Source organism: Culex quinquefasciatus, chromosome 1 (assembly GCF_015732765.1).
Source record: "Culex quinquefasciatus strain JHB chromosome 1, VPISU_Cqui_1.0_pri_paternal, whole genome shotgun sequence".
Lineage (NCBI taxonomy): Eukaryota > Metazoa > Arthropoda > Insecta > Diptera > Culicidae > Culex > Culex quinquefasciatus.
In genome coordinates this window covers 11,136,544-11,151,269 of record NC_051861.1, presented here as the reverse complement: position 1 = coordinate 11,151,269, position 14,726 = coordinate 11,136,544, and the positions used below count along the sequence as shown (strand labels likewise).

At 45.6% G+C, this 14,726-nt stretch overlaps 7 protein-coding genes across 7 annotated transcripts; 1 reads left to right on the top strand and 6 right to left on the bottom strand.

Moving 5' to 3' along the window:
* Positions 1-576: 576 nt before the first annotated feature.
* On the bottom strand, positions 577-1,141 carry LOC6033936. The gene has a single exon (XM_001844273.2). The coding sequence runs from the start codon at positions 1,085-1,087 to the stop codon at positions 626-628; it is 462 nt and encodes a 153-aa protein (XP_001844325.2). The 5' UTR covers positions 1,088-1,141; the 3' UTR covers positions 577-625.
* Positions 1,142-1,254: 113 nt separating this feature from the next.
* Positions 1,255-1,847, bottom strand: LOC6033937 (NPC intracellular cholesterol transporter 2). The gene is made up of 2 exons (XM_001844274.2): positions 1,745-1,847; positions 1,255-1,686 (listed from the first exon to the last, which is right to left on the bottom strand). The coding sequence occupies exons 1-2, from the start codon at positions 1,836-1,838 to the stop codon at positions 1,295-1,297; spliced, it is 486 nt and encodes a 161-aa protein (XP_001844326.2). The 5' UTR covers positions 1,839-1,847; the 3' UTR covers positions 1,255-1,294.
* A 94-nt stretch (positions 1,848-1,941) lies between these two features.
* On the bottom strand, positions 1,942-2,501 carry LOC6033938 (NPC intracellular cholesterol transporter 2). Its single transcript, XM_001844275.2, has one exon. It carries the CDS (start codon positions 2,448-2,450, stop codon positions 1,983-1,985), a length of 468 nt encoding a protein of 155 aa, XP_001844327.2. The 5' UTR covers positions 2,451-2,501; the 3' UTR covers positions 1,942-1,982.
* Positions 2,502-6,069: 3,568 nt separating this feature from the next.
* Positions 6,070-6,679, bottom strand: LOC6033939. The gene is made up of 2 exons (XM_001844276.2): positions 6,570-6,679; positions 6,070-6,507 (listed from the first exon to the last, which is right to left on the bottom strand). The coding sequence occupies exons 1-2, from the start codon at positions 6,631-6,633 to the stop codon at positions 6,131-6,133; spliced, it is 441 nt and encodes a 146-aa protein (XP_001844328.1). The 5' UTR covers positions 6,634-6,679; the 3' UTR covers positions 6,070-6,130.
* An 84-nt stretch (positions 6,680-6,763) lies between these two features.
* On the bottom strand, positions 6,764-7,438 carry LOC6033940. Its single transcript, XM_001844277.2, has 2 exons — positions 7,254-7,438; positions 6,764-7,191 (listed from the first exon to the last, which is right to left on the bottom strand). The coding sequence occupies exons 1-2, from the start codon at positions 7,318-7,320 to the stop codon at positions 6,806-6,808; spliced, it is 453 nt and encodes a 150-aa protein (XP_001844329.2). The 5' UTR covers positions 7,321-7,438; the 3' UTR covers positions 6,764-6,805.
* Positions 7,439-8,061: 623 nt separating this feature from the next.
* Positions 8,062-8,670, top strand: LOC6033941. The gene is made up of 2 exons (XM_001844278.2): positions 8,062-8,179; positions 8,233-8,670. Exons 1-2 carry the CDS (start codon positions 8,107-8,109, stop codon positions 8,631-8,633), a joined length of 474 nt encoding a protein of 157 aa, XP_001844330.2. The 5' UTR covers positions 8,062-8,106; the 3' UTR covers positions 8,634-8,670.
* Positions 8,671-12,606: 3,936 nt separating this feature from the next.
* On the bottom strand, positions 12,607-13,597 carry LOC6033942 (protein trunk). The gene has a single exon (XM_038248074.1). It carries the CDS (start codon positions 13,465-13,467, stop codon positions 12,724-12,726), a length of 744 nt encoding a protein of 247 aa, XP_038104002.1. The 5' UTR covers positions 13,468-13,597; the 3' UTR covers positions 12,607-12,723.
* Positions 13,598-14,726: the final 1,129 nt, after the last annotated feature.

Here is a 14,726-nt window from a genome sequence, read left to right as displayed (position 1 = left end):
AATTAGCAAGCGCCACCAAAAAAACAAACGCGCCAAGTCTTTTGACGTTTGAATTTTGACGACCCATTCCAATCGAAGGCTGAAGAAAACCGAGCGAGAAGCGAAGGCAAATAAAGAACAAAGGGTGGCCACCAACTCCACCAACATGCTGGTGCAGCGCCTGTTGGAGTGAGCAAGTGCTGCCAGGAAACTTTCGCTATAAATGATACTTTTCGTGAGTGTTCGCTTAAAATTTCATCAATTTTGGCAGCACTAAGCAGACCCAAAAGAGCGCTGGAGAAAAAGGACTAAGCTGAAAATAGAAAAATGGTCGTGGCCCAATGCACGCGATTGATTAGAATGCATTTGGGAAATATATTTTTTTAAATGCTTGTAAAAGGGATAGCATAAATTTTAATTAAAGTGAAAATAAACAGAAATGTTCACAAAAAGTTGCTCTACTCGTTGGTATACTTGGTTTTTGTGAATTTCAAGGAACACTCCAGATTATCCAGCATCATTCAAACACGACCGCTTATTAGGCTTAAAATGGGCATATCTTCAAAACATTTGACCGACTTTTCAAAACAATGAAACTTCCATAACAAAACGCAACTCTTTACTTTATTACTCAGTCCCAAAATGCTTAACCAACGATGCGGGCATCGAACTCCAGACATCCAACTATGGCGTCTCCGTCACCACGCAGACCAACCTCAACCTGGACGGTCACTCCGGTCAGCGACAGGGCCTGTCCGCCGTGGTTCAGCTCGTAGTCGAAGGTCTGTCCGGCCGACACGGGGCACGTTCCGGGGGCGGTTCCGACGGCGCAAGCATCCTCGAGGCCATCCGGCATCGGGAAGGGAATCTGCAGACCGGCCAACCGGATGACGATGTACGTGGACAGGGTGTTGGTGGCGATCGGGCTGGTGATTCCACGGGCGATGGCACTGATCGGGGCTCCGTTCTGGATGTCACAGGGCAGCGCGGTACAACCGTCAACGTCCGTCGACGCCGGCAGCGGGGCTCCGTTTGCGCACTGGCGAACCGGGGTCTGGGCCAGAACCAGGGCAGGCACGAAGGCGGCGATCAGCAGGAACTTGAACATCTTGAGGGCTGTACGGGACTTCAACTGGGGCTGTTGGGGTGCACCAATTGGGTTTTATAGCGATGCGTGGGGTCCTCTTATCAGTTGGGGTTGACGTTATCAAGTGATTAGATAAGCTAGTTCTGTGTTTTTTGGGACATTCGGATACCTCGTAACTCAAACAGGGGTTGGTTTCTTGGAAAAAGGGTTTATTGATCAATCACTGCTCTACGAAAGGAGACGGGCGTCAAACTCCAGACAACCAATGACGGATCCATCGGCCGCAGTGATTCCGACCTCGGCCTGGACGGTAACTCCGGACAGAGTCAGCACCTCATCCTGGAAGCTCAGCGTGTAGTCGAAGGATTGTCCGGCGGAAACGGGGCAGGTTCCGGGGGCGGTACCTTGGGCGCAAACATCCTCGAGACCATCGGGCATCGGGAACGGAATCTGCAGACCGGCCAACCGGATCACGATGTAGGCCGTCATGGTCGGAGTGTCGACCGGGCTGACAATTCCACGAGCTTCGGCCACCAACGGGGCGCCATGGACGAGGTCACAGGGCAGGGCGGTACAATCGTTGATCTGTACATAGGCCGGTAGACCAGCTCCGTTGGCACCTATAGGCGAAGGGCGTTTACGAGGGGCGCTTAGGGTCTTAACTGAATTTCTACTCACACTGGCGAACCGGAGTCTGGGCCAAAACCAGAGCCGGCACGAAGGCAGCAATCAGGAAGAACTTGAACATCTTGAAGAAGAAAACTAATGCCATGGTCAACAGCTGGGGTTCCTTTTATAGGCAAAAAACGCCACCCATTCGATTAGATAATCCAACCAACAGGTCATCAGTCATCGTTAAGTCATTACAACAGCACTTGGGCTACAAAACAAGCTTTATTTTTAGCCACAAAGCACTTCAGTTCGAAGCAATAAATGCGTCAAACAGCACGCAGGTCACCTGAGAGCCACCATCTCCGGTTAGCCCAACCTCAATCTGCACCGTAACGCCGGTCATTCCCAGCGATTGACCAGCAAAGTCCAGCGTGTAGTCAAAGCTATCTCCAGCCGCAACCGGGCAGGTCCCCGGAGGAGTTCCCGCCACACAGGCGTCCGCCAGCTCCGGTGGCAGCGGGAACGGAATCTGCAGACCGGCCAGCCGCACCGTTATGAACGAGTTTAAGCTGGCCGTCGCGACCGGACTGGTGATTCCTTCGGCGAACGCTACCACGGGGGCACCGTCCACAAGCGTGCAGGGCATCGCCGTACAGTCGTTGATGATGACCGAGGCCGGCAGGGGTGCTCCGTTGCCACACTGACGGACCGGAGTCGTCTGGGCCAGAGCCAGCGCCGGCACGAGCGCAGCGATCAGGAAGAACTTTAGCATGTTGGGGTTTTGTTCCGAGGTTACCTGGAAACTGAGCGCGGTGACCGTGGTCAGGGGCCTTATATAACCTACCGTGGGGGGTGATCCCCTTGCATCCGGCTGAGAGTGCAGATTAGATAATCCCCAAGTGGTCACTGCTTGACACGATTGACCCCCCGACAGATATTCTTGAAATCCATTGCGACTCAATTTGTAGTTTAATAGTGCAAGGGACAAAACTCAAAGAACGACGCCATTTTGGGGTCGATGTCTATTTTGGGCCATATCAAGATGCAACCCGTCAAGGTTAGCAACTCGACAGGTACAATCGGACCGTTATCGGTCAATCGGTTGCAATTTTGCAAAAGTCGCCAAAAAGTTATCAGCCAGCATGTGTTGTATGATTGCAATCGGAGAACGAACGGCGCGGTCAGGGCATCTTTTGTTTGTTTTGGGAAAACAGAACACACGTAACAGCGTCATTACAGGGGGTCTGATAAGATAAAGTTTTTTTTTAAATATTTCTCAGTGAAAATTATTTTAAGCATTTTTTTTAAATTAAGCTATCAACGCTTTGAGTTCAATGATGATCAGTTTGAAAATCAGACTAAAAAATAATGTTTTTTTTTCAAATTGTAAATATATAGAATCCCCTGGAGTTTTTTGTTATTGTATTATTGTATTATTGTATTATTGTATTATTGTATTATTGTATTATTGTATTATTGTATTATTGTATTATTGTATTATTGTATTATTGTATTATTGTATTATTGTATTATTGTATTATTGTATTATTGTATTATTGTATTATTGTATTATTGTATTATTGTATTATTGTATTATTGTATTATTGTATTATTGTATTATTGTATTATTGTATTATTGTATTATTGTATTATTGTATTATTGTATTATTGTATTATTACATTATTGCATTTTTGTATTACACTCAAACCAACTGTTGTCAAACGAACGAGGTCACTTTTTAGTTTGACGCCCCTTTTACACGGAGTTCACACACACACACACACTACCAAACGTTGGCTTTGATAGTGTGCGTGAGCGCCGTGTAAAAAATGACAGTTCGTCACTTTTTAGTTTGACTTTGACCAACCAACGGGGTACAAACTAAAAAAGTGTCAAACGAAGAAGTGACCAACCACCGGGGGTTGAGTGTATTGTACTATTTTATTTTTTTTATTTTCGTGTTATTGTATTTTTTTAGTATCGTATTTTTGTTTAAATGCATTTTAAAATTTTGGTATTTTCATATTTTTCGGATTTTTGTGTTCAAGTATTTGTGTATTTTTTTTATTTAGTTTATTTTTGTATTTTGTTTTTTATGTTAACAAAATATTTAACATACACTTATTTAAAAAATATTGTTTCGCATCCACACTTGACAGAAAGTATCTTCTTAGACAGCTCGTTCCCTGGGGCCACCGCTGATTTATCGAATCACAGTTGTTTGTTCCATTGCCCAGTGGTCCGAAACCGAAATCTAGCGTGACAAAATTGATAGCGGCCACACGTTAAGATTTAGAGCTTTGGTGTCTTCGGTACAAATGTTCAGGGTCAATCGGAGCATCTTTTGGTATGGTGGACATTAGGGTGGTAAAAATTTTAGGGTTGTTCAGAATTTTTATTTTGGCGGGATGACGAGATAGCGCTTTGGTGTCTTCAGAAAAGTTATAGGGAACACCATTCTGAGCAACTTTGCTGAAGAGCACAAAGCTCTATCCTCAAATGGGAAGTTTCTAGAGCCATTTTTGTAATTTAGGTTGAAGTGTTTATGAAAAAATGAGTTTTTTTAATTTATCAACTCAGGCTTGTGTCGTAGCGAGTTGGTGTCTTCTAGACATTTGTAGAGCTTATCAAAACACACATTTATCTTCCAAGAGAAAAAATCGGACCTTTTAAACTAAAGTTATAGCCAAAATACGACGAAAAAGACGCTATTTTGAAATCTGAATAACTCAAAAAGGTGGTGGAGTTTGACCTCGCTCTTACAAGCATCTGAAAGTACACATTCCAGAGTACATTTGCTGAAAATATCTCGGAATAAAAATGTTCATTTGACAAGCTCTACAATTGTCTAGAAGGGCCCAAAAATGTACAAAATGATCTAGTGAATGTAAAAGAAGAAACAAGTTTTGGCTGAAATATTTCAGGAATTAACAAAATAATTAAATTTAAATTGTTCAAAAAAAGTAGTCAAAAACTATTCTGTGCAATTTTTTCATTGCTGCATGCTAAAATTTAAACACATATTACCAAATGAGGGTTAATTATTTTTCCTATAATTTAACACATCTTGGTCGATTACATGGGTGCATACCTTAAGGCGATTTTGTAATGACCCCAAACTAAATTCATAAACAAAACCATTTAAACTTCAACCTAACAAAATGGCAAATTCCATTCATAAACTAAATTTGGCGAGGGCTGCAAATCTGATGCAAACTAAACTTTCCCATAATCCTTTCTCTCTGAATTTGCTGCTAGCTAGCGGGTATTGGATTAGTTTAGTTTTTACATGGGACTTGATTTCTAAGGTCTGTTTCAGCGAAACAGTGCATCATCATCATCATCATCATCATTTTTTTCCACAAGCTGCAAACACTCACTAACTTGCTCTATTTCAAAGTTGCGAGTGACATGTTAGATTATCTCAACGATGATTTACATTGAACTGCTTATGATCAAGGCATATTCATGGTCAAACAACATTCAGGTAACGCTCACTCTAAATCGTGAACTGTCAAAAAGAAACCAATCTTAAAGGTGAAATCTGGGTGGGTGGTGCCAGGGTGAAATAATGTTTATTTCTGGAGCAACATTTGAAAAGGGCGCATAAGCATTTTGACAGCCAGAACTATTTTGCAAATTCAGAGCCAACAAGTAGCTATTTGACAAAACTCGCAGTGTTATAAAGTTGCTGAGAAGGCCCACTAACTTGGACTTCGCACTAATTTATTGCTATCGATCGCACTATTGCGACTTGCAGGCTTGCCACACGTACAGATATTTTTGGCACAGACCAAACACTCAATCAAGTATAACTTTAAAGAAAATAATGTTTATCAAAAACTAAACAAGTAAAAAGATGCAAAAAATGTTTATCTTTTTAGTGCAGTTTACAAAAACTACTCAAGTGTATTTTAACTGTAAAAATAATTAGTTTGAGTGTTTGGTCTGTGCCAAAAATATCTGTACATGTGGCAACGCTGGCGACTGTCAAACTGGCTTGGAAAATTTCAAATTTCCTAAAAAATGATCAAAGCGAGCCGAGGTTACCCGCTTGTTTTTCAGCTGTCAATCGCAATTTTGAAGTGCGGAAGTCTAGTTTGGTGGAAAATGCGACTGGAAATGTAAATAAACAACCGCTGGTTGCCTAGTTTTTCAAACTCTTGTTGTCAAAAGTGCTAGAGAAAAGTGCGGGCCAAATTCAAGTTTCAGTGCAAGGTTCAATATTGTTTAATATTTCGAGTTTTGCGAAAAAGTTTCCTGTTTTCTCGGAATTTGCAAAATAGTTCAAGCTGTCAAAATGCTTATCCGCCCTTTTCTCGTGTTGCTCCAGATTTATACCAAAGTTTTTCTTTTGATGAAATGTTGATTTATTTATTTTTTTCCTTCGGGGGGTAAGGCTAAGACCACAGTTGGTCCAACTTGCCAAATGTTTAAACATTTACACCCCTCTAAATCAGCCTGACATCCGCCGCAAAGCAGGTCGCCTTCGCGCCGCCATCACCGGTGATCTCGAACCGCATCCGGACGGTGACGCGCGTCAACGGTGCCTCCACCGGGGCCGTTCCCGTCAACGTTACCTCCTGTCCCGCTGCAAGCGGACAGCTTGCGTCAATGTTGGCACACCCGTCACGCAGATGCTCCGGCGTCTCGTACGGCACGTTGAAGTCACCAAGCCGAGCGGAAGCCTCCACCGTCAGCGTGTTGGTGGCCATCGGAGGGGCGAAGCGGACCGAGAAGTTGAAGTCGGTCAGGTTGGGAACCTCGCACGGCATCACGTTGCAGCCGGGCACGGTGACCAGGGTGGGATGGGGGTAGTCATCGCCACCTGTGTGGGGTTGGGACGGTGTGGTTACTTGGGTTTGAGGTTACACCCAAAAGTTTACTTACAGCGGTGAACTTCCAGGGCGGTTGCCGCACCGAGGACGGCTAGCAGGATTAATAATTTCACCATGGTGTAAGCGGTAGCGGTGACGGACTGAACGAATTCGCAACTACCAGGTGATGTTTTGTAGCCTGGTGATTTCCCCCAATTTAGATTAGATAACCCCGCGGGTCGTGAAGGATAAGAAGTCTGGTTTTGACAGGTAGTTACAGCATTTTTTTTATTGAGCAATTAAGTACGTTTAAGCTGGAACAATGGTAGCCGACGAGCGGAAGCAGAACAGCGGCGCTCCATCGGCGGCCGTCAGCTGAAGTCGCAGATCTACGGTCACGTCGGCAAACGGAGCCGAGGCCGGAGTGCTCAGGTGGTAGTTGATGAACTCACCGGCCTGGATCGGGCAGCCTCGTCCCTTGAAGAAGTTGCACGCGTTGCGCTGCTCCACCGGAAGGTCGTAGGGCACGCGGAAGTTTCCGAGGAAGATATCCAGGGTGGCCTCGACGGTGGCCGAGGCCCGGTCGGCAATAAAGTCCAGATCCATGTCGACCATGCCGCCCATCGGGATCACGCACGGTTCCTGGACGCAGTCGAGGACGCGAACTTCCTGCGGGACCGGGGCGTTGTTTTCACCTGGAGACAGACCAATGGAACCATGGTTGGAGGAGTTCCTGCGGATCACTTATTGAACTTACATGGTCGAACGGCTAACCCAAAAACGGCTGCCGGCAGCAGGATGGCCAGAAATGTGGATTTGAACATCGTGGATTTGTGTTAAACTGCCCGCGTGTCTTGACTGCTAGGGGCAATGGTCGGTACTGGGATCGGAATGTATTGCGGACGGTCAAGTCTTGTTGGTTTAGACTCTGGCGAACAGCCGATTCGGTTTATCAGTGATTTATACCGGTGACGACATTAAATGGGTTATCTGAATTGGTCGACAATAATTGTACATGCGTAACACTAAATATCAATGATTTGGTCGTTTAGTCGAGTCATTACCCCGTGCCGAAGCTTGGGTTTTTCTAGAATTCATTACGCACAAATCAGAAGGCGATTTGCCAATTTACGTCAAATGGACTACGCAGCTTCTATCGGATGGTGAAGTAAAACGTCGGTCCCGGTTTCTCCTGTCTCATCAGAGGCGCTGGAGCAGAAATCCCACGTTAGAGGAAGGCCATGCCCCGGGGGGCGTAGTGCCAATAGTTTCGGACTACGCAAAATACACCTTGCAGTTGCAATTCCAACCCTGCGATTAACGTTTTCACAGCTTCAGCATCAATTGCCTTGAATCAAAGTAAACAATGCTGAAGGTAAGGTGTTCACCGACTGTCAAACACACAGTATCAACATTTGTTACATTTGTTTAATCAGTACCAAAACAAAAGAATTTGAAAAAAAAAAACCGTTAACCCCACCGGCTGACCACAACAGCTGCAAGCAAGATAAGCTCAGGTGACCAGATAAGACCGATAAGACCCGACTCCTTTATAGGGTGAATCGATAACCGAAATCTGGTCCCATGTCAGTCTTGCACTGTTTATCAGCATGGTCGCGCGGAACTTTCTCCTGCTGGCCACTTTGGTACCAGCACTGGTGCTAGGACTGAATCCAGCTCCTTGTAAGTGACTCAAAGCCTGTAAGTTCTTCAAAAATCTCAACGTACCCTCTCAGGCATCCGCAACTCAGGTCCACTTCCGGCCGAGGTACGCGTCGTCGGATGTCCCCCATCAACACCCCAGGAACCGTGCGTCGTCCCCATCGGGTCCACCGTGGACAGCGAGATCGATTTCGTGCTGCAACGTCCCACGACCAGCCTTCGCGCCACGCTCGAGATGTTCCTCGGTGACTTCCGGATCCCGTGGAGCCTGCCGGAAGCCCAGCAAGACGCCTGCCAGGATTTGATGGGCGGGGTGACCTGCCCGTTGACTACCGTCGGCCAACGCATCAAGTACAACCTGGTGACGGAGGTGTCCGCGCCCTTCGCCGGCGTCACCGTCGACATGGAGCTGATGCTGACCGACGACCAGGGCCAGTCGGTGTTTTGCTACCGGTCGCAGGCGACCGTCGTTTGAAAAAGTAAAATTGTTTTCCGTTTTTGCACTCGCAGAAGTTGGTCTTTGATTTTCCTCGGAATGATGACGACGACGACCGGACCACAAATCCGTCATCCATTATGCATACGAAATCGCAAATACTTTAATGGAAAAAGTCTTAACAGAGACTGGGAAAGTGAGGTTGGAATTCAAGTTGAGTGTGTTCATCCTAGAGATCCTAAATAGGGAGACTGGACGAAGTGAATTTGACGTACCCAAACAGACGCGAGTTTGACGTATCCAAACGAGCATTTGCCTTTACGCTCAGCAAACCTTATCAGTGTTGCCAAGCTCAAAACATACGTTGCCAGATCGATTTAGCAAGCTTAGACCAGTCTCCCTATTTAGGGTCTCTAGTTCATCCCAGTTGGCGACGCCGTCGCCGACGGAGTTTCGTTAGCTGTCAGTTGCAGGGGTGAGCTTCTAGACCACGTGTGTTTGTGGAATGCTCTCGATTACAGTCATTACCCTAACCTCACATTTCTGCTGAGTTGCCGGAAGCATTTCTCAGGAAACGGTACTATACTTACCTATTATTTGCCTAATTAAAATCACCTTCGCGTAATCGAGCGACACTATTTTGATTGCGAATTTCCTTGGAAATCCAAGCAGGCGTTGCGTGCATTAAATTTGACGTTTAAGAAGGGGTGACGACAGTGCTGCCGCCAGCTGGCTGCGTCGGAATTAGCGCAAAGTTGAAAGTTTTTAACCCCCGCGGGACTTTGCGGGTGCGGTTTTTCAAACTGTAATCGGACACGATAATGGACCTTCCGGCGGGGATGGTTGTGCGGAAGGATTCGGGGGGCGGCGGATTATGCGATTTAGTTGGGAGCTAATTTGGTAAGTAATTGATACGTTAAAATGTTTTCGGTTGGGATAACAGCAGTGGAAAATTTGTTTTATTTAACTTGAAGTTTTTCTACGTGCAAGTTCAAAATCAATCAATTTTCGTAAAAACCGAATTTACTCAGAAATTAGTTAATGGGAAATCTGTCAGATTTGAGTGAATTTAGTTCTGAATGCAACGAAAATTGAGTGAAACTCATCTAGATCTGAGTTACATTTACTCAAATCAGACGGTAACTAATTACGCATTTCTGAGTTTTTGACGAAACATGAGCGATTTTAAATTGGAGTGTATATCAAAAAGTGATAGCTGCAAATAATAAATCAATTTAAAACAATAAAAATAAAACCGCAGCTTAAGACAAAGCCGTTCCACACAATGGGCTCACCTCAATAATCCATTTTATCAATTGTCACCTGCATCAAGTGCACAGTTGGCCAAAAGATTACCGCGGTCACCACAATATGCAAACTTTGCGGAGCATCGTTCCTTTCAACCCGCAACCGCAAAAGTGTCACTAATTCTTGGTCGAACACAATTGCGATGTCGCACGTCGCGCGCGGATTACGTTACCACACCAGACAAACGTCAAAAAGTGCATTGTTTTTAATCCCTGAGCGTTGACAGCAGTGATGCAGTGCGCGTTGCATACCATGCAGGCGCAACAGCAAACGGTAAGCCTCTTCCGCGCGAGGATTTTGCACTTGTTGTGAGAACAAGTGACGCATCGATTTTCTTCTCCTCCTCTTCGATGGATTGAAATAGGGAAAGTGTCAAACTTCCTAAATCAAATTTCGCCATATTAGGATCGAAATTTCATCAGTCACATGTCTGTGCACCTCCACCTCTCTTGAAATCGCAGTAGCCTTGGAAAAAGAGCGAACTGGGAACGGGGAATTGATCCCTCAAAAATGGGAACACTGATCGGATTATCCGACTCAATCTTCGACTGAACGAAGCAGACGACGGCGGCGGCAAGATGAAAGGCAGACGCAATTTTTCACAAAAGAATGAAAAATATAGAAAGAGAAATCTTTCTTCCCGGGGTTTTGCCGAGATCTCACATGAGCTATAATTCCATCAAAAAGAGGTGCACTTGCGGCAAATGACATTACCGGCGCCAATTTCCCCGCAGCTTTCATCGACTTCAAATGAACCGGATAAATTTAATATTCCGGAAATCGAAGCCAATCACAGCTGGCAACACTGCCGCGCTGACAAGCTCACTCAAGCAATATTTGAAAATTGGACTCAAATTCCCGGAAAAATAAACTTCCCCTTAACCAACCAAACAATGCCCGTAAATTGCAACCGTTCAGAACGCATCGAAAAATGTTTAATATCAATTAACGGCCGCATTGTTTTCCACTTGCGCTGTCAAAATTGGCCACCCGTCAAAGTTGGCCATGGCAACGCCGACGGGCGCACGACCCCCAGGCCCGGGAAGAGCACAGAATTGCTCACTAATTACCCCTCGTCACAAGGGGCCAGAAGCCAGAAAATTAAATTGCGACGTGGTAATAACTTCACGGCTGACTGCGATGAAACATTTTCATGATGACGATGATGAAGGATGTTTGACGTAACACACATGACAGTCGAGCAACAGGTTTTTAGGACCGTTCTCGGAAAAGTTGATGGGATGAGAACGGAATTCTTTTGAAGATACTTTTCACATGAGGAATTTTTGTGCGACTGGAGCACATTTGTTGAGCAATTTTGCTTTAGAGAGTTGTCGTATGTGCCATAATGGCGTGTGCTATAAAAATAGAACGTTGATTTTGACGTTTATCGTTAAGGTGAATCTAAACTGGCCGGTGTTGCCAGTCAAAAAATCTGTTGCTTCTTCCCATTAACCCTTGACAATCTTGACTGCACCCTTCCGTAAACTCATTAGACCACTCATAATTTGATATTTATTCCAGCACCAAATTAGCCGTTTCGGAAAACCTCACCCCTCTACCAAAACCATTTGCCGGTATTCAATTTCAGTGGCTTTCCCCCTTATTTGCTAAATCCCTGCACGTCATGTTTGTTGCCATTACACTGATTTAGTCTAAAAACACGAGAGGGATTCTCTAAAAGGGTCCCCTACCGAGTTCACCCCAAACCCCGCAACGTGACTTTAAACAACACGTCTTTGATAGGAATCTTTATTGAAATTTTCACGCCGAGGCACCGCCGCGCGATCATCGCAATTGGCCGTGACTTGACGTTTCGTTCCGTTGCGCCGTTAATGAGGTCGTTAAGGTGCAGCGCAACTGTCAAATGCAGCGCCGTTACTGTCATCCCAGTGGGCGTGGGAAAACCGCGCGCGGAATTAATCAGGTCGCACGAGCTGAACTTTTTGTGTCAATTTTGAGGTAAGGAGAAATACGAAAAGAAAATCTTTTGTCCTGGAGGAGGGCTTTATTCTTTGAGAAAACAGGGTGGGTAGCACGGGGGATTATATTTTGGTCCGATGACGGAAGGTTCAAAGTGGGAATCCACCTAACAGCGGCACTCGCACAATGCCCATTATTGAGGATTAGACGAGCACTCTCACACACACAGGACTTTAATCCGGCTGGACAATGGCACAATCTTGTTCTTCTTCTCGGTGACGAGCTCAACCTACTGTGACTAATAATGACGCATACGTCGCCATAATAGTTTGACAGGTGCCCGCGCGTGCCATAATGGCGGTTCACCCCTTCCGGGCAACACTTCAACTGCAAAAAATTCCACAGTGGGCTCAAGTGGCTAATTTCTATGCATAATTTTCACACCCTTTTGCGCGCTCGAGAGCTCGCACTCCAATCAATCTGGCGTCGATTATTGTTATTAAGTCATTACACGAGCGAGTGCGACATGGTGACAAAAAATAACAACCAAATTGGCCTTATAAATATGCATTGCCACTTGAGAGAGGAGGAAAATGTTTGCGAAACGAAAATTGTTTCAATATTTATGCAAATCGTGAGGTAGGTGCAAAGGGGACGCAAAAGCCGACGATGGATGGGAAATTGATTTTTATTCGAGGGCTACTAGATCGAAGGGTTGTCAAAATTGAGTTGGAGGGACTTGCTTTCTTTTTTTTCTGAAGAGTTTCGACACATGGTTTGTTTTGTCAAGTTTAAAAGTAAGGTTTATTTGCTTACACTAGAGAGATTTTCACAGGAGGAGTTGACACACTATTTACAAAATGCAATACAAGCAATAACAACAACAACTTCACCAACTTCAGTGCGCGGTACAATCGCAGCAAAAGTTGACCGCTCGTTCTTCCCAAACCCACAGCTCTCGCAATTCCCCGGGAAGACCTTCCGACCCAACGTTGGGTTGATCCGCTCCACCCGGAACACACTCCCCGGACCTCCTTCGCAGAATCTTCACCGTGAACGATCGTGGCCGGCAGTGGTAGTGTCCGTACCAGCAGCGCGTTTTGGCGCACTCCACCGTCCGCAGGAACCGCGGGAAGTACTCCAACCCCAGATCGATCCACCGGATCTTGCCCTCACACTCCCAAGGCCTGGCGTTGGACGCCGCTTGTCCCCGGCCTCGGTACGCCCGCGAAGATCTGCTCTCGTGGCTCATGTCGTTCAACAGGGCATTGAACGCCGTTTCCCTTCGTTTTAAACGCGGAGGTTTCAGCACTGGATTCGCCGTATCGCTGACGTGATGAACCGCCCATGCTGGATCATCCCCCAGCTCCATCAGATGATCTTCTTCCACGTAGAACGACGGGTATAGGCCGCGAGGACCGCCCCGCTTCCCCGTGCCCTCCCCACGAATGGCCTCCTCATCCAGCACCGGCGGCTTGTCGATGCTCATGTAGCGCGAGTTGAAGGCCGGCCCCAGAATGTCCGACAGCACCGGAGCAGGCAGCTCCGTACAGCTCTTCTTCAGTTGGCTCATGACTCGCTCCTCGGACAGCGGTGCAAAGGTAAACAACAGCACCACCAAAACGACGATCTCGCAACTCATAGTTCTTCACCGCTCAACGTCCGTCAACGCACTGATCCCGAAGCAATCGCCGGTAACGGCTTTCTTTAATCGTAGCTCTGTACCTGTGTGTACCAGGCCATAGACCATGCCGAAAGGACACGCGATCTTGTGAACCTGCCTGCTCGTCTGCAAAAAGCAGGCTATGCTGGCAAAGTGTGAAGATCGGCATGTAAACAAACAGTAGGCGGGATCGATTAGCAGTTTGCCGTTTCCATGGCTACCCGGCGGCTGTAAAAAGGGATTGCCCGGTAGTTGTGTAGTAGGCTTTTGTGCGTTGCGGGATCTTCGACGGTTCTCTACGAGGACAATAGAGTTTGGTTTATTGGTGGGAAGCTTACATTTTACCTATTTCGGGTGTATCTGTGGGAAACACTTTCGGGAATATAAGTTTACAGTGAAACGCCGTTGGTTTGACAGGTTGGCAAAACTTTCATTTGAAAATGAGTACGTGAAATACATTTTTGTTGAGTCTCCTACTGGTTCTGGTTTGCCCTGGTTTGACGTTTATTGAGGATGCCGATAAGTTTGGTTATGTCATCTCTTATAATTTACCAACGCTCTCCGATAAGCAAATTCGAAAACATTATTTTGTAGATGTTGTAAACGTCAACATTTTTTCGATTTAGCTGAAAATGTTTCAAAAATTGTTTACAAAATCGAGAAAATACATTTAAATTTTAATAAATGGCCCATGGTAAAATAGGTCGATTGGACAAAACATCGAAAGTGAACAATTGGTCTAATGTATAATAGGTCGACAGGACAAAAGTTCGGGGAAGCGGGTCAAAAATAAAAATTCAAAAGGAAAACTCCCTATGGCCTTAAATCAAATTGATATTTCACTTCTTTATTTTAAGAAATCAAAAACAAAGGTTCCTTTTATACGTGCTGATTAAACGACACTGGTAGCTGTCAAAATGCAGTTTTTTTTTGCTATGGCAATGACTCCGAACTTATATTCGATAAATACCAACCTGCACGATTTAAAACTACATATATCTAGTGACTTGATTCTACCTGAGCGGCGCGTGTCCATACAAAACCAAGCAGGCTTCTTGGAAAAGTAAACTAGCCTTTCCTTCCTTTGACAGCTTGATCCCTGCTTCAATTAGGAGATCCGCGCCACAAAGACCATAATATCCTCCAAGAGTCATCCACAAAATTGACGCAAATTGCGCACATTGCAATAACAGTACCGGCCGAGAAATCCACTTCACGTCACCACGCACATTCGACAC